The sequence below is a fragment of the Microcaecilia unicolor genome, chromosome 8 (assembly GCF_901765095.1).
Source record: "Microcaecilia unicolor chromosome 8, aMicUni1.1, whole genome shotgun sequence".
Classification (NCBI taxonomy): domain Eukaryota; kingdom Metazoa; phylum Chordata; class Amphibia; order Gymnophiona; family Siphonopidae; genus Microcaecilia; species Microcaecilia unicolor.
Genome location: NC_044038.1, coordinates 94,122,017 through 94,145,821, shown reverse-complemented (window position 1 = coordinate 94,145,821; position 23,805 = coordinate 94,122,017). Strand labels below are relative to the sequence as shown.

Sequence of the window (23,805 nt, the reverse complement as noted above, 5' to 3'; positions counted from 1 at the left end):
GGCGGTGTAACTTGAGAATTAAAGGCATCCCTGAGGAAGTACAATTCAGGGATGCGGAGAAAGTGGTGCGAGAGATTTGTGACTTTATTTTGGAGCAGGGAACGGATCCTGAAGAAGGATTAGAACGGCCTGCAATAAAAATTGATAGAGCTCATCGGAGCTTGGGGCCGCAGCGGGGGGATTTCCCTCGAGACATAGTGGCATGCTTCCATGAGTTTCAGGTGAAGGAAGCGGTGTGGAGAAAAGCACGTGCATTGGGAGAAATCAAATGGCGCAATGTTCAAGTGCAGATTTTTCAAGACTTGGCGAGATCTACTCTGCAAAAGAGACGAGATTTTAAGGATATTACGAGATTCTTGCAAAAGGCGGGTCTGCGCTACAGATGGATATATCCTAAGGGTTTGTTGTTAACAGTGGGAAGCCAGACAAAGAAAATCTTGCAACCTGAGGGAGCATGGAAGATTCTGGCTGCACTGGGATGTACGGACCTGCCGGAGATATCTGAGGCTTCCCAGAATTCCAGCACAGACAGGCCCCCTAAGAGTAAGGGGGGCTGGATCACACAGGGTGGAGGAAGAACTAACAAGAGTCCACCACGAATGGACAGTGAGACTGAAACGGCGGCAGGCACCTGAAAAGAAAAACAGCTGGAGGGCAATGGCCCGGAGTTAAAGCTGAGTAAAAAGCACTTCTACAACCAGTGACTTAATGTTAAGATTTACAAAAGGTTTTGGCATATAGGGGATATTTGGGAGCATGAATGGGGGGAAAAATGATGTATGTTGATGAGTGATGGGGTATGTTGGGGATAAAGAATGGAAAGGGAACCCATCGGAACGACACTTCCTTAGGGATACCACTGGCAGTTAAGGCTAGTGAACAGACGAGGGGATTTTCTGGGAGGGGGGAGGGACAGGGGAGGGAAGGGGAGGTGGGAGGGATAACAGTTGGTTCGTGGAATGTAAATGGCATGAATACTCCAGAAAAAAGAAGTATCATAAACAGGGAAATTCGTAAAATGTAATGGGATATCAGTATGTTGCAGGAGACACACATTCAAAAGAAAGACGAGCGGTTAATACAATATAAGAATATGGGGAAGAGTTACTTTTTGGTGGACCCTAGAGGGGGGAAAAAAGGAGGTCTTGCAATCTATATTAAAGATACGGTCCCTTTTATTCATGAACAGACCTATTCAGAAGAACAGGGCAGGTGCATTGCGGTTAAAGGTAAGATCAATAACCAGCTAATTACTTTGGTGAATATCTATGCACCCAATGAGGGACAGGGGGCATTTTTTGAGACCCTAAGGTTAGAACTACTCCAATTTGTGGCAGGCAATGTAATTTTAGGGGGAGATTTCAATTGGGCATTAACAGATCTTGACTACTCTAAGGGCAGGAAGGGTGGTAGACAGGCTAATACGTCTAAATTACTAAGACTGGTTAAGGAGCTAGATTTAATCGATGTCTGGAGAATGCAACACCCAGGACAGCGGACCTACTCTTTCTACTCACATGCGCAGCGCTCATACACACGGATAGATACAATCTGGGGATCCCGTAACTTATGGGGTAAGGTGCGGGACTCTGATATTGGGAGTATACATACCTCGGATCATGCCCCTATATGGATCTCATGGAAGGGATTGGGGAGAGAACGGGGACAAACATTTTGGAGATTAAATGAATCCTTGCTTGATTCTGCAGAGGCATGCGGGGAAATTCGAAGGGTGATACGGGAATATATGGAGGACAATGATACAGGGGATGTAACGGATGGGACCCTATGGGATGCCCTGAAGGTGGTAGTAAGAGGTCATTTGATTAAGAAAGGTAGTCAACGGAAAAAAGAGGGTCAAGTCCAGGAATTGAGGGTACGACAAAGATTGGCTTTTCTGGAAGCCCAACATCAGGGAGGGCGGTGTCCTGTAGCGATAAGGGAGCTGCGAGAATGCAGGGCGGAGCTACAACAAATACAAATTAGACAGATGGAATACCATAGAAAGTTAATAAAACAAAAATTTTTTGAATTCAGTAATAAAGCTGGCAGGATGTTGGCGCGCAATTTGCGGCAAAGGGTAGTGGGAAACACTATAACTAAACTAAAGGGGGTGGAGGAAGTGACGTCAGCCGACGGCATGGTAGCCTGAATTCACAGCTCCCTTCCCCAAAGCTGTAAAATTGGAAACAACACGATCCAAACGGCGATAAAAATTGCAAAACTGTAAGAAAATACTTCCTGGCATACAGACGCTATGAGTAAAGCGGCCTCGACCCGGAAAAAGGAGATGGAAAAAGCGGAGAAAAGCGTGGCGAGTAAGGCCTCCAGACACCGCGAGTCCCCGGAGCGCGGGTCTCCTTCGGATTCAGATTCAGCGTTATCTATGGCTGAGACGCGAGCCCCCCCTTCCAAGAAAGGACTGTCCGTTGAGCTCCGTAAGTTAACTGCTACGATACAGTCGGAGATTAAGCAGTCAAAAGTAGAAATTTTAGAGCGCATGGATACGCTCAGCGCGGACCTCAGAGAATTGGGCGGTAGAGTGGAGGAGGCAGAGTTAAAACTAGATGAGCACGCTGAACTGCTTGATAAGCACACTAATATGTTACAGACTATGGAACAAAAACATGAGCTCCTGCAATATAAACTAGATGATATCGAAAACAGGGGACGAAGAAATAATCTCCGTTTCCGAGGAGTCCCAGAGGGTGGAGACACAGAGAACGTGGCAGAAATAGTGCATACATTGTGCTCTACTTTGTTGGGCCCTGAGGCAGATGAAATGAGATGCGAGCTGGACAGAGCGCACAGAGCTCTTGGAGCACGAAAAGAGCAGCAGACAAGGGACATCATTGTGAGATTTCACAAATATGAGATTAAGGAGAGAATTTTAGCCTCAGCTAGGAAGACAAAGAGCCTGGAGTATGGTGGAGCCCCGGTTCAGGTCTATCAGGACCTCTCGTTATTCACGCTCCAGATGAGGAGGCTGATGAGACCGGCGCTGGAAGTTTTGAGCAAACAACAGATACAATATAGATGGGGCTTCCCCTTCTCATTAAATTTCTCTCTGAAAGGCACCAAATATCGGGTGCAAACTCTTCAAGAGGCATGGGACGCCTTGCACGCAGCTGAGATGGTGTCCACAAAGACTGCACCTGGAGTGATGGCGCCAGCTACCAAGACGAGGCTTCAGCGATGGCAGAGAACCCCGGGACCCGCAAGGCATAATAACCAGAAGCGTTGAAGCAAGTTGGATCGGGACACTGGGGACATGCTTCCAGGAGATTACCTTGATGGGTAGGCATTGCCGCAAATGCCAGTTGACTCTGAACATTGATGGTAGGGTTGACAACAACCTTAAAATGTATGATTTTGAAGAATGTTGAAATGGTAAATTGAAGGGAGGGCATAGTAATGAAAGATGTAAGGGTGAGGATTAAGTGGGATCGTGAATGAGCTGATATTGATGGGGAGGGATAGATGTGGGTTTGGGAACTATGTGGTGGGTGAATAACTTCCCAAAGACCCACTTGGAGGACATTGGTCTTCCAATTGGTGTGAATGGAGGGGGGGGGGGGAGGGAGGGGGGGGTGGGAGGGAGGGGGGGATAGTGAGATATGGGAAAATAAGGGAGAGAGAGGGGCACTGCTGGGTATGCAGGGAGTATATTTTGCATTATGGCACTGTATAGAGATATCATGCAGGGGTGCGATAGAACAGCTTTATTACAAACTACGGTGATTGATACAGACTTAAAAATTCTCTCCTACAATGTAAAGGGCCTAAACATGCCTCAGAAGAGGCAAAAGTTTTATAAGGAAATAAAGCAGCATAGACCACATGTGGTTCTCCTGCAGGAGACGCATTTGGTGGGTAGACATGAAAGGCTTCTTTCCCATCCAGAGTACCCAGTAGTGTATTGTGCATCAGCAACTGGGTCAAAGAAAGGAGGAGTTGCGATCTTGATTCATGCTGCGGTTGGGGCGCAGGTTCTTAAGGTAAAACGGGATGTGGGTGGACGCTATATTTTTATGCATACCAAGATTGATAATGTGGATTTAACCCTGGCCTCTATATATGCGCCTAACACGGGACAGGCTGGGTTCCTGGAGAAGGTTAGAAATTCCTTGGCTACTTTTGCGCAGGGTTCACTAGTAATAGGGGGGGACTTTAATACAGTGATGAACCCGAGCATAGATCGTTCAGGGCTCCCCAGAGGCGAGGGTCATAGGGAATCTTTGGCCTTGAAGTCTTTGGCGCTTTCGCTGGGCACAGTGGACCTATGGAGGGTAAAACATCAGAGGGTACGAGACTACACATTTTACTCTGCAGTACATAACTCTTACTCACGCATAGACTATATATTTGTGGATGCAACCCTGGTGGAGCATGGTCCTGAAGCAGGGATAGGTAATGTGACTCTGTCGGATCATGCCCCCATATGGGTGACTCTACCAAATATTAGGGCCGAAAAAAAAAATAAAAGATGGACACTGAATACTGGTCTTCTGCGGGAGGGAACAGTGGTGGATGGCTACAAGCAAGTGTTGAAAGAGTATCTTGAATTTAATCTAGGCTCAGGACCCCAGCTTAGTATAATATGGGATGCTATGAAGGCGGTGACCCGGGGATATTTCCTACAATTGGCCAGTAGACGATCGAAAGCTCGTAGGGCGCAGATCGCGGAATGCCTGGAAAGCATTCGTTTGCTAGAGGAGCAGCATAAGGCTACTGGCGCAGCTAGGGTTCTGAGAGAACTTAATTCCCAGAGAATGCGCCTTGACTCCATATATTCAGAACACCTAAGCATGCTACAGGCAAAGAATAGGGTGAGCTCATATGCATATGCTAACAAAATAGGGCGCCTTCTCGCCATTAAGTTGCGCAGGCAAAAAGTTGAGCGGAATATCATAAAGATACAAGATGGTGGAGGAGATACCTTAAGTACATCCGAACAAATACGACACAGATTTGGGGAATTTTATAAAGATCTATATGCCCAGGAGCTCAACCCTTCGATGGAATTGATAGATCATTACTTACAGGATAGTGAACTTACCTCTCTGAGTCACCAGCAGCAGACAATGTTAGATGAGCCAATTACTCCCGTGGAAATCCAGGAAGCAATTAGTAGTCTCCCCTCACATAAATCGCCCGGGCTTGATGGGTTGCCCAATGAGTTCTATAGGAAGTTTGCCCCTGAAATAGCTCCGCTCCTAGCAGATTTGTTTAATCAGGTGGGGAGAGGGGGGTCATTACCTCAATCAATGATGGAGGCATGGATAGCGGTCTTGCCTAAACCAGGCAAAGATCACTCTGAATGCGGATCCTACAGACCTATTTCTGTGCTTAATGCAGATGTCAAAATATTGGCTAAGGTACTGGCGAACCGTCTGGCCCCTATTTTGCCAGTACTTATTCATCCAGACCAAGTGGGTTTTGTTCAGTACCGAAAGGCGATGGACAATATTAGAAGGGCGGTGGATATAATGAACTTGGCAAAAAACAATCAGAAGCCGTTATGTCTTTTAAGCCTCGACGCGGAAAAAGCCTTTGATCGGGTTCACTGGCCCTTCATGTATAAGGTGATGGAAAATATGGGGTTTGGAATACAATTTCGTAGCTGGATTCGGGCCTTTTACGAGTTCCCTAAGGCCTGTGTTCGGGTCAATGGAGGAAATTCAGACTTATTCAATTTACACAGAGGTACTAGGCAGGGATGCCCTTTGTCTCCCTTATTATTTGCAATGGTAATGGAGCCTTTTGCAGCCCGTGTGCGGTCTGATCCTGATATCTCGGGAGCTAAGATAGCGGATAGAACACATAAATTGGCCTTATTTGCAGATGATGTATTATTGTTCGTCACTAGACCCTTGACCACATTCCCGCACTTAGAACACATGATACAGCAGTATTCAGCGGTGTCCGGATTTAGGGTCAACATGACAAAATCTGAGGCCCTGAATGTGACAATTCCGGAGGATGTGGTGGAGTCTTTAAAGATTTCATCCCCATTTCGGTGGGCCCACAAACATTTAAAATACCTGGGGGTGAATCTGACTAGGGATCCTTCGGAGCTCTTTAATGCAAATTATAAGGGGTTGGGTAAAATTATCATGGAAGATCTAGAGAGGTGGGGAGATTTGGGAACATCATGGTTTGGCAGGATAGCTATTCTTAAAATGAATGTCTTGCCAAGACTGTTATACCTTTTTCAGGTGCTGCCTGTGATAATGCCCAGGCGATTCTTAGCTAATTTACAAGATAGGCTGGTGCGATTCGTCTGGGCAGGAAAGCGTCCTAGGCTAGCGAGGTCGCTCCTATATAAGGAAAGGAAAAGGGGTGGACTTGGGGTACCTAATCTTGCATGGTATTACAGGGCAGCGCAGGGGAAAGCAGCACTGGAATGGTATCAAGAATACCCGGACCGCCAATGGGTGCAAATAGAACAACACTCTGTGGGTGACAAACCTTTGAGTGCATTAATGTGGCTGCCAAAATCCTTTAGAAGTATAAATGAAAGAGCTTGTCCCTCCATAGCGGTAACGCTCCATTATTGGGATAGTTTGTTCCCTAAGAGACAATGTATATTGACTCGCTACACGCCGATAGCCTTTAATCCTTTATTTTTACCGGGGACGGCTACGGGGATCTTTACTAAATGGTATGAGATAGGGGTGAGAACCTGGGGCCAATTATTTGAAGCTGATAAGCTGGTATCTTTCGACACATTGCGGGGCAGATATCCTGGGGTGGAGGGAGGTGACTTTGCATACCGTCAATTAGTATCTCTCCTTAAAAGCAAGGCGGTGAGGGAGGTGATGCAGCGTGAGAAATTAGAATTGGAGGGGATATGTGAGCGACATGCTTCATCTAGGGGATTGATAGGTTCCCTGTACCATAATATAAGCAAGCAGGCGCCCAGTTACGGGGCACATAGGAAAAGCTGGGAGCGAGAGCTGGGGACGAGTTTGGGAGACCCTGGGTGGGAGAGCATAGAAAAAGCAGCTGTGAAGGTGTCAACCCATGTACCCCTGCAGGAGAATGCTATGAAAGTATTATATCGGTGGTATCTCACGCCTGCCCGATTGAGGCGGATTTTCCCAAATGCCTCGGGCATGTGTTGGAGAAGGTGTGGCCAAGAGGGTACCATGGGACACATATGGTGGAATTGTGTTAAAATTCGTGCCTTTTGGAAGGCGGTACATTACAGGCTGCAGGCTTGGATAGGGTGTACAGTGCCCTGGGCCCCTGAGGTGTTCCTATTTTCAGCTAGGATTGCAGGCTTACTATCCTGTCAACAAACTTTGGCAAAGTATGTGGTTGGTACAGCAAGGGTGGTTGTAGCTTCACAATGGAGGAGGGAGGGAGTTCCCCCGCTGGCTAAGTGGCTTAATAAGTTGAGGTATGTACGTGAAATGGAAAGATTGGTGGCTGAGCATAAGCAACAAATGGGGAAATGGCACTCTGTTTGGAAATACATTCCTGTAGACGCTCTGACGAACTAATATGTCTGAGAGAAGAGTGCCTAGTTAAATATATTAAAAAAAAAAAAAAAAAGAGGTAGTGCTCAGCGGTGCTCTCTTGGCGGAGAGGGGTAGGGGGGCGGGAGGGAGGGTAACCTCTGTTCTATTAAACAGTTGGGAAAAAAACAAAAATGTTGAAGTTTAAAAATGTTGATATCGGAAAGTTGAAACTATGATGAGTTATACTGTACAAAGCACTAGTGGAATACTGTATTAGTCAAAGGTAAATGTAATCTGCTGGATAGTATTTTGCATTCTTTGTGTTGTTTCAATGAACAATAAAGACTTCATACAAATTCAAAAAAAAAAATAACTAAACTAAAGGGAGCGGGAGACGGTTTGATGTATCAGGACAAAGAAATTAGGGAACAATTTGCCCGATATTATGCAGCTCTATACTCATCAGAAGCGAAAATTACAGTGGAGGAGATTCAAGAATATCTAGGTGGGATAGGATTACGCAGCTTAACTGAGCAGCAGAGGGAATCCCTGGACAAACCCATAACAGCAGATGAGATAGATAAAATTATTAAGGGCTTGAAAGGAGGTAAAGCACCTGGACTTGACGGGTATACGGCTAAATTCTATAAGATACTGGGACAGGAGCTAAGGCTACTATTAGTGCGGGTAGGGAATGAATGCTTCAAATCAGGGACCCTACCGAGGAGCATGTATGAGGCGGGGATTTCAGTTCTTCCCAAACCTGGGCGAGATCCAACAATATGTGGTTCATATAGGCCAATTTCTCTTATAAATATAGATATTAAAATATTGGCCAAGGTAATGGCAGAGAGGATTAATAAATTTCTCCCTCAGTTAATCCACACGGATCAAGCAGGTTTTATACCTAAGAGACAAGTAGCTGATAACATTAGGAGAACCCTAAATATTGTATGGGAAGGCCAAAATAGGGAGGAGGCTTTGGTGCTGTTAACAACTGACGCAGAAAAGGCCTTTGATCGGGTTGAGTGGATTTACCTGTGGGAGGTATTAAAAGTCATGGGATTTGGGCCAGGGATCATATCATGGCTAAGGGGATTGTATGCGAGACCTGTGGCTAGGATAAAGGCGAATGGAGGATATTCGGATCAAGTGCAGATACAAAGGGGTACCAGACAGGGCTGTCCCCTCTCCCCCTTGCTTTTTGCCATTGCGATTGAGCCTCTTGCACAGAAGGTTCGGGAGACAGCTCAAATAAAGGGCCTCTGTGTGGGGGATAGGGAACATAAAATAGCTCTGTTTGCAGACGACATTCTTTTTTACGTGAGTCACCCAGAGGTGTCGTTAACAAATATCTGCAAAGAGATCAAAGTGTTTGGGGAAATGTCTGGATTTAAAGTCAATTATGATAAATCAGAGGTGTTGGGAGTGGTGGGGCCCCCTTCAGATACTGAAGCTATGTTGGAAAAATTTCCCTTCAGGCAAGCTCGGGAGAACTTTAAATATCTGGGCATTTGGATACCTAGGGACCTAACAAAGTTATATGGTTTAAATTACGATCCCCTGTTTAGGGAACTGCGCACAGACATGAGTCGATGGAAGAATGGGCTGCTGTCCTGGTGGGGCAGGATAGCAGTGGTCAAGATGAACTTGGTCCCGCGAATGTTGTTTCTTTTCCAAACGTTGCCTTTGGAAGTTCCACCAGTGGTTTTGAATAAATTACAATCAGATATTTCACGGTTCGTATGGGGGGGTAAGAGAGCAAGAACATCGAAAAGAATTATGTGGAAGGGAGTAGAGGAAGGGGGAAGAGGACTACCCAACTTAATATGGTACTACCAAGCAGCCCAATTGAAACAAGTGGCGGAGTGGAGTAAAGGAGATAGATCACCAGTGGCGACTTTAGAGCAAAACCTGGTTCCAAGGGGTAATTTGGAGAAAGGGGTATGGGGGTCTGGACGGATGTGCAGTTTACCTTAGGGGAATAGTAGTCCCTTTGTGTCTCACCTGCAACATACCTGGGAGGTATTAAAAAATAAATTCCGGAAGGGGGTGAAAACCTCTACTTTGGCGCATATAACCCATGAAGATGAGTTTCACGCAGGACAAGAGGGGGGGGGGGGTATTTCGTGAGTGGAACCGAAAGGGCCTGCGGAGATTTAGGGATCTTATGTCGGATGGGGTAATGAGAGACTTCAAGACATTAAAGAGGAAGTTTGATTTACCAGAATCAGATTATTTTGCATACATACAGGTTAGACATTTCATGACGGGACAGGGGTGGTTGACATCGGACCCGAGGGAAAAGGAGCTATTGGAAAATATTTGGGTAACCCTGGAAGGTGGGAGGAAAGGAATTTCAAGGTTATATAAATACATTAGGGGAGATAAGATGCTCAAATTGCCCTATATGACTGCATGGGAACGTGATTTAAATATGGAAATGAGTGTGAAGGAGTGGGAGAGGATGTGTTTAGAGGTGAAAAAAGCATCGGTGTGTGTACTCATTAAAGAAAATGCATATAAAGTTTTAAGTAGATGGTATTACACACCAGACAGGCTAAAGCGAATGTATCCTATGGTATCTAACCGATGTTGGAGGTGTGAAGCAGAAATAGGAAATTTCTTACATGTATGGTGGTCGTGTTCTCTTATACAGACATTTTGGGTGGAAGTTGCTATGCATTTGACGCGCCTATTGGACACGCAGTTCCCGGTAGAACCAAAGTGGTGTTTGCTGGGATGGGGAAATAAAAGGGGCCAGAAATGGCAGAAGAGGCTTAAAAGACTGGGGTTGGCAGCCATCAAGTTGGAGATAGCAGCCCATTGGAAACAAAGACTGGGCCCTACAATCACAGACTGGACAATGAGAATCAAGAACATTGTGGGCCTAGAACAATTGACCGACAAAAGACAAGGCAGATATAAGCCAGATGCAAAAGAATGGTCTCAAATAGAACGATTATGGAGTAGTGAATTACCTGTATAGGAGATTTAGCTAAGAGGGAATAAGGTGGGAGCAGGGGAGGGGGGGGGGGGGGGGGGGAGAGTTGATTTGGGTGGGAGGGTGGGTGGGTAGGGAGAAAATTATCAAAAATGATTGTGATTTACAGTTGATGTTGGATTTCATTTGTTGGACATATCAGAGCAGTCGGTTGGCTGTTCTGGCAAGCAGTGTACTTTTTCCATTATGTTGTGTTCAATAAACAATTTCAAATTAAAAAAAAAAAAAAGAATGTGGTAATCACCTCCTGTGACTAGCCCTTACACCTCAAGCGCACTCTTTCAAGCAACAGACAGTAAGACAAAAAGGGTGATGGATTATCTAGAAGAATTGAACCCTGCACTATTAGACCTCTCCCCTATTTTGAGCTTTGTCAATTTGGCACACCAAGGTTGCCTAGGCCAGTCCAGAGCCACTAGAATGGCCATCTCTGGATATGTCACAATTCTTTGAAGAACTCGCCTCAGCATTGACTACAGAGAAACCAAGCATAGAAACCCAGAGATCAGCCACTGTTGGAACAGAGCATCCAACTTCTTCAACTTCCACTTCTTCTTCTGACTGTAGCAGCAGGGGATCTTCTTGTTCTGACCTATAGCAATCGGATCCATGATAAGAATGTGCCAGTAGGCACACCTTCTACAGTAGGCATGCCATCTCCCACAGACCAGATCAGAACATCTGCTTGCACACTGTTGAAGCCTGCAATTTGAGTGGTTGAAAGTGCTCTAAGGTGTTCTTCCACCCACCCAATAGAGAGGCTTCCAGAGCCAACCGCATACTTCTGGTTCATCCTTAACCCTACTTTTCTGCATCCTCCTTAACAACAGACATAAGCCACTCCTGTGGCATTGTTGGAGAACATCCTAATTGCGTACCAGAGCTCAAACGCCTGTGTGCTCTCCTTATGTCTCCAAGCGATTTATGGACCATCTGGACTCCCAAATGTAAGAAGCCTTGACTTATTTGCATAGTAAAGGTGGTATAGCAAATCTCAATAAACAAACATTGATAGTGGTGTCCGCTCCAAACAACATGCTTTCCCCAGCCATAAAGCTGGCATCCATTGTAACAAGACCCACAGGGTGACTCAAAATCTATTTCATCAGGTTCTACCTGTTCAACCACCATCTCAGGCTGGGACAAGGTCCTTCAGTAGAGGAAGCCTGACCAAGTAGCTCTGCATCTGGCCTGACCAGTGGCTCAAAAGATATGTATCTGGGCCCATGGTACCATGTCCAGCAGCTACAGACCGCAAGAGCCTGTATGTAGTCCCAACGCTCAGGGTGCCAATATCCCCATACTTGGGATTGGAGCCTGAGTATGTGTTCCCTGGTCAAGTAAACCCTATTGCTCTTGGTGTAATACCAAGCAACAATATACTCCAGAGTCTATGAGGGAACCATCAAGCTCTTGGAAAAATTGATGGCCCAACCAAGAAGAAATTGAATCTTCTGAGAAGTGGTTGCCCAGCTTTCAGCAGCAGACTTCACACTGGTGAGCCAATCATCTAGGCAGGAATGGACCAGAATCCCTACTTTGCAAACAGCTACCGGTATTTTTATCATAACTTTGGTGAAGTGTCTATAGAGCTGTCACCAGACCAATCAAAAAGGCCTGAAACTGTTAGCGTTGGCCCAACACCACAAACCTCAAGAATCTCTGATGCTCTAGATGAATACAAAAGGACTCTTTGAGATTCAAGGCTATAAGGAACTTCCCCAACTTACTGCCATAATCACTGAACTCGGGTCTCCATACGGAAATGGGAAACCTCCAAAGCTCTGTTGACATGCTTCAGCTCAAAGTTCAGTCAAAAGGACCTTTCTTTCTTTGGAACTACAAAGTAAATGGATTAACGACCTTTCCTCCACTTCTCCTTTGGGCCTGGAACCACTGCCATTCGCTTGAGACTGACAAGGAAAAATGATAAAAAAAGTGTTGCCAAGATGATGGGAAAATTCCACGGTATATCCTCTGACTACAATGTCGAGGTAATATGGGCCTCTCCCCTAGATAATGGATTAGTTGACCCCAAATCTCCTCGTCCAGAAAGAGGATGCCATGAAAATTGAGACCCCTCCTCCCCCCAAGACTCAGCAAAGTTCTTGGTTCCTTCAACTGATAGGCCTGTCCTGTCAGAGTGAGCCCCTACCAGCAAAATCACAGCATTGCACTGAAATGCCCTTGCCTTGATGATAATGCCTAGCATCCCACAATCTCACCTTTGCTGGATCAAGAAGCCCCCTTGGGCTTACTTTATTTATTTATTGCATTTGTATCCCACATTCCCCCACCTATTTGCAGGCTCAATGTGGCTTACATAGATTTGTTGACATTTTCATAACAAGATATCAGATACAATTAGTAATGTGTACTGGTCAGGAAGGGAAGAGGGAAGAAGGAAGGGAGTGATTAGGATAGTTGTATAATTGAGTGGGTTGGTGAGGTGACTTAGTGAGATTATAGGTGTTCATTGTAGGCCTTGTTGAAGAAGAATGTTTTCAGAGATTTTCGAAAGATAGTTGTTTTGTTGATTGCTTTCAAGTCTGCAGGTAATGCATTCCATAACTGCGTGCATCAGTTTGTACTTCAGTCCTTTGCAGCTGGGGTAGTGTAGGTTGAGAAATTTGCGAGATGATCTTCTGGCGTTTCTGGGAGGTTTAACATGTAGATTGGGGTGTCTGCATGAATGATTTTATGTACAATTGTGAAGATCTTGAACGCAATGCGTTCCTTAATTGGGAGCCAGTGAAGTTTCTCTCTTAGTGGTTTTGCACTTTCATATTTAGTTTTTCCAAATACGAGTCTGGCGGCCGTATTCTGGGCAGTTTGGAGTTTTTTGATTGTCTGTTCTTTGCACCCGGCGTACAGTGCATTGCAGTAGTCCAGATGACTTATTACCATTGACTGTACCAGGGTACGGAAGATGTATCTCGAGAAGAAAGGTTTTACTCTTTTAAGTTTCCACATGGTATAGAACAACTTCTTGGTCATGTTTTTCACGTGGGTGTCGAGAGTGAGGTTTCGATCAATGGTGACTCCAAGAATTTTCAAGTTTTGTGAGACCGGGAGGGTTATGGTTATGGTGTTGAAATTTTTTGTGTTATGTTGTGAGGTGAGTATAAGGCATTGTGTTTTTTCTGTGTTAAGTTTTAATTGGAATGCATCTGCCCAGGTGTGCATTATTTGGAGGCTTTGGTTGATCTCGTTGGTGATTTCATTTAGATCATGTTTGAATGGAATGTAAATTGTGACGTCATCTGCATAAATGTAGGGGTTGAGGTTTTGATTGGCTAGTAGCTTGGCTAGAGGTATCATCATTAGGTTGAATAGTGTTGGTGAGAGAGGGGATCCCTGGGGGACTCCACACTGTTACCAGTCGCAATTGCTTGTTTGAATGCGTTCATTGCGGACACTAGTACAGTTTCGGTGCTGTGATTCGTCCTAAATCCTGATTGGGACTCGTGTAGAATTGAGTATTTATTTAGGTAGTCAGTCAATTGTTTCGTCACTATGCCTTCCATGAGTTTGGTCATGAGTGGAATGGATGCTACTGGTCGGTAGTTGGTTAGGTCCATTGTGCTTTTTTTAGCATCTTTCGGTAATGGAGTAGGATGTTTCCTTTATCCGTGGGAAAGAGTCCATTTTGGAGCCTGTAATTTATGTGGTTGGTGAGTTCTGTTTTGAATTGTTTGGGTGCGGATCTTATTAGACTGTTAGGGCAGGTGTCTAATTTGCATTGTGATTTGGCATATTTTCCTAGCCAATATGAGATTTCTTTTGATGAGAGCATGTCAAAGTCGGTCCATGATCAATCTGCTGGGTATTCTCCGGGATTTGGGTCTAGACATTCAAGGATATTTGTGTAATCCGTTGTGTTAGTGGGTATCATGAGTCGGAGTTTTATGATTTTTTCATTGAAGTAGTTCGCAAGGTTGGTTGCTGATGGAGTATCTGCGTTGTTAGAAGTGACCTTGGTAGTATTTAGAAGATTGTTTACGAGTGAGAAGAGTTTGTGTGTATCCTTATAGTTTGGTCCCTATTTGGGTTTTGTAATAGGTCCTTTTCGTTTGTCTGATCGTGTATTTGTATTTTCTTTGTAGTTGTTTCCAGTCTTTGTGTGTGTTTTCGTCTTTTTTCTTGCTCCATGCTCTTTCCAATCTTCTGACTTGTGTTTTTAGTTCTTTCAATTCTTTGTTAAACCATGGTATTGAGTTTTTTGTATGTGAGGTTCTGGTTTGAAGTGGTGCTATATTGTCTAGTGTTATTCTGCATCTGTTATCCCAATCTTGGAGAAATTGGGGTGAGTTTGTAGGTATTGTCCATTCATCCGTATAGAATTGTTGCCAGAATGTTAGTGGGTCAATTTTGCCTCTCGTAGTATATGTTTGTTGTTTTTGTTGTATCATTTTTGTTCTCCAGTGGAGAGAGAGGTTTGCACTGTGGTGGTCAGACCATGACCTGGCTGTCCATTTTGTGTCTATTAGTACGATAATTGGTTCTGGTGAGAATTTGTGGGTGATGATGTCTAGTGTGTGTCCTTTGTTATGGATGGGTTGTGTGTTTGGCCAGTGGAGTTCCCATAGTTGCAGGAAGTCTTTGCATTCGCGTACATTGCTTGAGTTATTGTCTTCAAGGTGAAGATTGATGTCTCCTGCTATGAGGAGGTTCTGGGAGGTAACACAGGTGTTTGATATAAAGTCCAGAAAGTGTGTTTGTGAGTCTTGCCAATTGCCCAGGGGTCTGTAGAATACGATTAGGTTTAGGTGATCACGTAGGTTGGGGTGGTTGATTCTGACTGAGGCTATTTCGAGTTGGGGAAGAATAGACTCTGCTGTTGTTGTGACTGTGAATTGAGATTTATAGATTATTGCTATTCCTCCTCCTCTTTTTCTCTCTCTTGTCCAATGGGTAATTTTGTATCCTGGGGGGCAGAGCTCTAGTATTATTGGATCTTTGGGGTCATGGATCCAAGTTTCGCTGATAAGTAGGAAGTCGAGATGATCAGTTGTGATCCAGTCGGTTAGTAGCGTGATTTTATTGACGGCCGATCTGGCATTGATGTATCCTATTTGTATTTGTTGGTAGTGGTGTTCAGTTGAGTTTGAGGTAGTGTTAATTTTTATCAGCTGTCTGTCTTCTTGGTGTGTAAGTTTGTTGCGTCTTTTCGTTTCTTTCTGTTGATGGTGATCATGACTGGTAGGTATTCCTTGCCAATGTTTAATTTTTTGAATATACATATTGTGTATTATTTGTGTGAGTAGTTTGTGTGTTGTGGGAGTCATGTTGTCTGTATTGGGGGTCGTGAATGAGTAGTAGGTTAGGGAGAGCCAGTAGGTAATTAAGAATAATTTGCTGGGGTTCATATCAGTGTTAGTTTGTGTATTGATATGTGTGTCTGAAGGGTTAGGGGATTCGGTTATTAGACCGTGATATTGTTGTTTAAAAGTGCTAGTCTTGTTAATTATGTGGATGGTATTTAATGCATTTTAGAGCATTTAGAGCAATTAAAGGCAGTATTTAACATTCAACATGCTACAACGTTGCTAGTCAAGCAAAGCGCTACTAAACATTAGAGCATTTAACTGAAAGGAGCATTTAAATGAGAACATTCAGCATGCTACAACGTTGCTAGTTAAGCAAAGCGCTACTAAACAGTAGAGCATTTAAATCATTCGAAGGGATCATTTAAATGAAAACATTCAGCATGCTACAACGTTGCTTATCATGCAAAGCATTTGAATCTTTTAAAGAAAGAAGGCATATGCCGGTAGTCTTTCAGTGTTTTCCTAAAGTACTCAGAAGTTCAGTATTTAGCGTCCAAACTATTTAAATTTAGTATCGCTCACGGTCAGCATCTGCTGTTCCGCTGGGTCGCGTCTCCTGGGCTGGTCTAGACGAGTGCTCCGATCCGAGCTTCCGCCGGTTGGGTCCACGTGCACCGGTTGGCTTCTGCTGCTTCGCTGGCCTGGGACTCCGGGATTAGACGTGCGCTCCGGTTGGTTCATTCGTCGGTCGGGCTTTCCGCCACCCTCTTGGGTCTCCATGTCTGGAATGGTTCTGTTCTGGTGGACGCGACAGCATCAGTCATCCGCTGCGCAGCCCAACTGCTCTTCTCGCGTGCAACTCGTCAGGGGACCGGCCGAGTTTCGGTGGTCCCTCTCCCTGATCTGCAACTTGTTTTCCCGGTTAGGTTCTCGGAGTTGAGTTCCCCTGAGCCACGTCTCGGAGGGAAACCACGAGGGGGATCTGCGGGGTTATGATCAATTCCAGTGGCGGTTACCTGCCAAGTGGACCTCTCACCCGTTGTTCCCGGCCAGGGTTTTCTGAGCTCCCACGGCTTCTCTTTCTGCACTGCAGGTGAGTTCCCCAATCGAATGGAGGAGAGTTGAGTCCTTCCTGGGCTAGTCTCCACCATGAGGCAGGCTGGATCGCGATCCTGCTCCTTTCGGCACCCCGCTCCGGTGTGGGTCGGCCGTTCACGTAGGACAGATTGGGAGGAGAACCTCATTGCTACTTCCTGGGTCGCTGGGTCTCGCTCGAATCAGCCGACACAGCGATAACGTGGTCCAGGGCTGGTTCAGGCAGATCAGGCCGCTTAGGATCTCCGGTGCCCGAATTGGTCTCAGACAGCATCAGGCTCTATATTAGCCAAGCCGACGTTGTCCAGCCACTCGTCAGTTCGTCCCGATTTGTCTCAGGTCCGTTCCAGTCCATTCCGGTCCGGTATGGATGGCCTAGGTGTGCCTGTCCATTCGTGATCCCAGGAGCTTGTCCGCAGGGCTTCTTACCTGTGGGCCATCTTTTCAAGTTACCCTCTGGTAACCTCTAAGGCTTGGATTTTCTGAGATCCTTGACCAACTCTTCCAAGTCGTCTGGAAAAGGAGGCTCTTCTGAAAGTGTAGCCTGCTTATACAAGTCTTCCACAGCTCAGTTCTGTAACCATAAAAGCCTCCTAGCTGAGGCTGCTGCCCCAATTACTCTTACAGAAATAAGATTATAGTGTTTCCCAAGTCCAGTCCTGGCGTACCCCTTACCAGTCAGGTTTTCAGGATATCCACAATGAATATGTATGAACTTGATTTGCATACATTGTCTCCATTATATGCAAATCTTTCATGCATATTCATTGTGGGTATCCTGAAAACCTGACTGGCAAAGGGTACTCCAGGACTGGACTTGGGAAACACTGTTATAGAGGACATCTGCCACATATGCCAATCTGGTCTTTAACCAGGCATCCTCTTTTGAGCTCCAGCCTCCATCCACTGAGGGCCCTGAATGGAGCTGTTGCATCCAATGCAAGTATGCTCTAGACATATATCCACTGCAAACTACTATCTGCAAGGCCAGGGACTATATCTCATAAGTTTTCTTCAACAAGGATTCATTCTATCTATTTTGGATGTCCTTCAGCGCTGTACCCCCTTCCACAAAAATGGTCATCTTCTTATTGACAGAAGTCAACAGTATATCACCTTTGGGATCATCAGCTTCTCCTTATCCTCAACAGCAATGGGAGCCTAACTTTCCCATAGCTCTGCACACTCTTAGGCCAACTTTGGGAATGTCCCACTCAGCTGTGACTAGAGCCCTGGTTGCTTGGTGAAGAGGAAAGTTTTTGATCAGCTGGCAAAACCACTCCAAGATGGGATCCCCAGAGACTCCCACTTTCTTTTGCTGGGTCCTCTGCAATATTAACCACCACAAGTGCCTACATGATCGTGAAGTGTAACTACTTCCTATGAAAGGAAGCATCACTAAGGGATCATCCCCCTCCCAAACAGGGAGCTCTTCCTTCTGCAAGACCTCTTTGGAGGTGTCTCCTGGGCCTCCACATTAGCTGAGCTCTATAGAGAGCAGAGACTGGAACTCCCAGTCCTCCTACATCTCCATTTGCAGCCTTTTAGCTGGATCAGGACCCCAGAAGGTACCACTGGATAGGAAGGAAGAATCAGTTCCTTTTTCAGGCAGAAAGCCCTATGAAGCAATAAGAGCTCGAGTCCAACTAGTTCCCATACTCTCCAGAGCAGTTTCCCAGGCTGAGGATTCCATCCCCCTCTGGTTCTGGTGCGGGTTACAACTGGAGGATCTGAAATTACCACTGCCACCTGGCTACCAAATTAAATGACCGTTTCTCCTGCACTTGCTGTCTTTTCCACATGTAGAGAACAATCATTGCCTTGAACTCAAAGCCTTGTGCTCCAACCACGGGGGGACCCTGGAAACACTCCACTCATGGCCCACTGACATGATCTGAACTACCTCAAGATCCTTCAATGGGCCCTGAAGCTTGGGTTTGGCACACTCCAGCAGAATTGCCAGAAGTCTTAGTGGCGGCAGTCTGGTAAGCGCATAGCCCCACACACAGGCACAGCTTCTGATGCAAATAACACAGTGCAGCCTGACCCCTGAAGATACATGCAGCCCTGTGGAAGCACTGCTCCCAACAAGTTCAAAATTCTGCCCCTATCCTCACTGCACAGGCCGCCTCTGCAGCTACAAATACAGGTCCTGTTGTCACACAAACTGTCTCCCATCACTCAGCAAGATTGGAGACTCTGTACTCTCCTCTAGCAGAAGGATTTCCCTTAACTCAAATATTCTTTAAAATACCTACCAGATGCGAGGGGGTGAGGTATCAGTGCATCAGACTGGAGAGGGAACTGGACTCCTCTGAATGTCATCCCAAAGACCAAGAAGGCACTGCCTGGTAGAAACTCAATGACTTCCTGGTCACGCCAAAGCTCTATTAAGGAGACTCCTCCTCCAGTAAGTTCCTTAGGAGTCTTCCAGGCAAAAAAAACCTGACCTAGCTGCACAGATCATTTGTCTACTCCTGGAGACAGAGAAAACTGGGAAGCTGCAAGCTGTACTGTACCCTATACAGGATACAATTCTGCAAAGTTTTGTTCCCTGACTCCATCTAGAAAAGAGGCAAAAAAAACAAATGTCTGGACTGGTCTGGTGGATGACAAGTATAGATTAGTTCAGTGGTTCCCAAACCAGTCAGATTTTCAGGATATCCACAATGAATATTCATGAGAGAGATTTGCATGCAGTGGATATCTTGAAAACCTAACTGGTTGACGTGCCTCCAGGACCAGGTTTGGGAACCACTGGATTAGTTATAAAAATTAGCAATGGAAAATAGTGAAGGCAAAACATCACATCTCTTTTCTAGAATGTGTAATAAAGTATTTTAGAAGTGGTACATGATTCCACTTTGCTTTTTTCCAGACTCCTTTCTTCCTCAAAATGTACCACCTGTTCCTCTGATCCCATTCCCACCCACCTTCTTAATGCCATCTCTCCTGCTCTTATTCCTTTTATCTGTCACATTCTCAACCTCTCACTTTCCACTGCGACTGTCCCTGCTGCCTTTAAACATGCTGTGGTCACACCTCTCCTTAAGAAGCCTTCACTCGACCCTACTTGTCCCTCTAATTACCGACCCATCTCCCTCCTTCCTTTTCTCTCCAAATTACTTGAGCGTGCTGTTCATCGCCGCTGCCTTGATTTTCTCTCCTCACATGCTATTCTTGACCCACTACAATCTGGTTTTCGCCCTCTCCACTCAACCGAAACTGCGCTTACTAAAGTCTCCAATGACCTATTACTGGCTAAATCCAGAGGTCAATATTCCATCCTCATTCTTCTTGATCTTTCCGCTGCTTTTGACACTGTCGATCACAGCATACTTCTTGATACCCTGTCCTCACTTGGATTCCAGGGCTCTGTCCTTTCCTGGTTCTCTTCCTACCTCTCCCTCCGCACCTTTAGTGTTCACTCTGGTGGATCCTCTTCTACTTCTATCCCTCTGCCTGTCGGCGTACCTCAGGGTTCTGTTCTTGGTCCCCTCCTCTTTTCTATCTACACTTCTTCCCTTGGTTCATTAATCTCATCCCATGGCTTTTCCTACCATCTCTATGCTGATGACTCCCAAATCTACCTTTCTACCCCTGATATCTCACCTTGCATCCAAACCAAAGTTTCAGCGTGCTTGTCTGACATTGCTGTCTGGATGTCTCAACGCCACCTGAAATTAAATATGACCAAAACCGAGCTTCTCATTTTCCCCCCCAAACCCACCTCCTCGCTCCCCCCGTTTTCTATTTCTGTTGATGGCTCTCTCATTCTCCCTGTCTCCTCAGCTCGAAACCTTGGGGTCATCTTTGACTCTTCTCTCTCCTTCTCTGCTCATATCCAGCAGATTGCCAAGACCTGTCGTTTCTTTCTTTACAACATCCGTAAAATCCGCCCCTTTCTTTCCGAGCACTCTACCAAAACCCTCATCCACACCCTTGTCACCTCTCGTTTAGACTACTGCAATCTGCTTTTTGCTGGCCTCCCACTTAGTCACCTCTCCCCTCTCCAGTCGGTTCAAAACTCTGCTGCCCGTCTCATCTTCCGCCAGGGTCGCATTACTCATACTACCCCTCTCCTAAAGACCCTTCACTGGCTCCCTATCCGTTTTCACATCCTGTTCAAACTTCTTCTACTAACCTATAAATGTAGTCACTCTGCTGCTCCCCAGTATCTCTCCACACTCGTCCTTCCCTACACCCCTTCCCGTGCACTCCGCTCCATGGATAAATCCTTCTTATCTGTTCCCTTCTCCACTACTGCCAACTCCAGACTTCGCGCCTTCTGTCTCGCTGCACCCTACGCCTGGAATAAACTTCCTGAGCCCCTACGTCTTGCCCCATCCTTTGCCACCTTTAAATCTAGACTGAAAGCCCACCTCTTTAACATTGCTTTTGACTCGTAACCACTTGTAACCACTCGCCTCCACCTACCCTCCTCTCTTCCTACCCGTTCACATTAATTGATTTGATTTGCTTACTTTATTTATTTTTTGTCTTTTAGATTGTAAGCTCTTTGAGCAGGGACTGTCTTTCTTCTATGTTTGTGCAGCGCTGCGTATGCCTTGTAGCGCTATAGAAATGCTAAATAGTAGTAGTAGTAGTAGTAGTAAGAAAACTTTAGTAACTCAGGCCCTATGTGTTACTGTAGGATTCATGGCTCCTACAGGCAGATGCTGTCCAAACAAACACTGTTTGTTTTTGGAACTCTGTCACCACAACATTAAGAAAATTATTGGGTCCCATGGCAAACTGGACCATGACAGACTTGGCAGTTACCTTTGCAAATCACAGCCACAACATTTAAAAAATATGCATATTCATCACTGTACAGAAGGGATCCTCCTTAATCCCCCCATTGTTTTTTCTCCCTTTCTGAATTAAAAATAAAGATTGTGGCCTCTGTATAGGTTTGCAAAATGGCTGACTTACACATTAAGCTGTCAAATACCAACTTACATATGTAAATATCAAAACTTAACACATGTAAGTTGCTCAGTTTCCTCTGTTGATTTTTTCCACATGCATATTTGTAAAATGGATGTTCCTGCTGCACATGCCAGCAAATACGCATGCACTCCTGCAAGTATTTTAGACAAGGTTCTATGTCAGCAGATCCTTTTCTAAAATTCCATAGGAACTGAGCACAGTCTGACCTGGACAAGTCAATTCTGATATCCTGTGTAAAACAGGGCTCTAAGCGTCCAAATATCACCACTATATGTATAGCTGGTTGTTCTACCCTAACTCCAGCATTATCAGAACAGTATTCAGGCATTCAGAGGCTTTGCTACCCCAGCATTACCTGAATAGTGCCACTGAAAATCCACAGACAGCAAATGTCTATGTTTAGCAGTGACCAAATATTCAAAAATCCACTTATTCTCAAATGACTCTGATAGAAGGAAAAAAGGCATCAAAGAGCTCCAAGACCTAATATGATCTTACGGAGCTTAAACAGACTAAAAAGGTCTTCTCTTCATCATAGGCCAAAAAAACCTTCTAATGCCACAAATACAATCTTCTTACAATATCTGTGGTCAAAAAGTAAGAAGAGATTTGCATACGTGTATTTATCATGCAAATATATATCACTTCTATATGGTATCCACTGTACACAATTTAACTTATCTTTTTAGAAGTGGTGCATAATGGAAGTTGCTCATTCTAGTATTGCGCTGTGTCATCCTTTACATCCTGCTCCAAGCCTTTTTTGTAATTCCACTCCATAAATATAGTGTTTTATGTTTAGCAGTGGCCACTTGCAGAGTAATTTTATAAAAGGCTTTTTTGCAAGTAAAATGGCTATTATAAAATTAACCCACCCATCCACCCAACCCCCAGCCTGAGTGAATGTACACACAGTAACAAGAACACTCTTACCGAAGGAGGTTGGGTGCCCATACGATAGCGAGATTCTTCACATGCATGCTGGTGTTCAGGCTGTGTGTGGCCAGATGGGCTAGGTGCCGCATGAGGAACTCCAGGGTCCTGAAAAAACAAAGTATGTCAGGGTCACGGCCTGTTCTGAAAGTAGGAACAGAGCCAGCTTTTGTGAGGGAGGGAGTGCAAACAGGGTAACTGCCCTGGGTCCTATGTTTATGAGTGGTCCCTGCTGAGCAGCTAAACTGAGATAGCTTTGCGCAGGCAGGTGCAGTCTTTATCCCAGCTTTGCACAGGCAGGTGCAGCCTTTTCCCCAGTCTTTTGCTCTTAATCCTCTGCTGCCATGCTGATTGCTTAAAGTGTAGGAGGGGTAGAATGAATGCAAGGGCCCCATGGCCCAGGCTCCAATTTGGTAAATGCATTCAACCCATCATTTTACTCCTGGTGCAGCAGCAGCGGTTAAGAGTGGAAGAAGGAGAGTGATGAGACCTGTGACAGTCTGCATGCAACCAAGCCACTATGAGGCAGATGCACTAAAGCTTAATGAGCCTTTAATGACCCTCCAACGAGGAAATTTTGATCCGTTGCATGCATCAAAGGGCTTTTACCGAGGAAGCTAGCAGCTAACGAAAACAGAATGCAGATGAGCAATTAGTGGACAAACCCCATTGAAACGAGATGCACTAACCTTTTCCGATTGCCTTTACGCAGGAAAAAGGCAGGAAATCTAACGAGAGGTCTGTACCTCTCGTTAGGACAGCTCTATGCCAGGAAAAATTGTAAAGTGAAAAAACAAACAAACTGTGAGCCAATCCCAGCGCATTAGCAGAGCTAATAGCGCTGTGATTGGTCAAAAGGAAACTGAAAGGCACAATCCATAAACAGAAGCCTCTACAAGCCCCAAGGAGTTCAAAAATATTTCCTAAATAAGCTTTCAAAATGTCCCCATGGAAGAGAAATCCAGAGGTAACAAAGAGATGTCTTTGCATGTAAGTTTGGTTTTGTTATTCCACATGTGTAGAAAAGTCGACATGCTTCCTTTTAGCGGATTATACATTTTTTTTCTAGGCATGCATCCCCGTC

General features: G+C 45.2%; 1 protein-coding gene across 1 annotated transcript in view; it reads right to left on the bottom strand.

Moving 5' to 3' along the window:
• ARHGAP33 (Rho GTPase activating protein 33) overlaps nucleotides 1-23,805 on the bottom strand; it is a 513,356-nt gene that overhangs the window by 79,095 nt on the left and 410,456 nt on the right. The window contains exon 20 of the mRNA XM_030213378.1: nucleotides 22,722-22,829. Coding sequence (XP_030069238.1) covers nucleotides 22,722-22,829 — 108 coding nt within the window. The remainder of the gene's footprint in view (nucleotides 1-22,721; nucleotides 22,830-23,805) is intronic.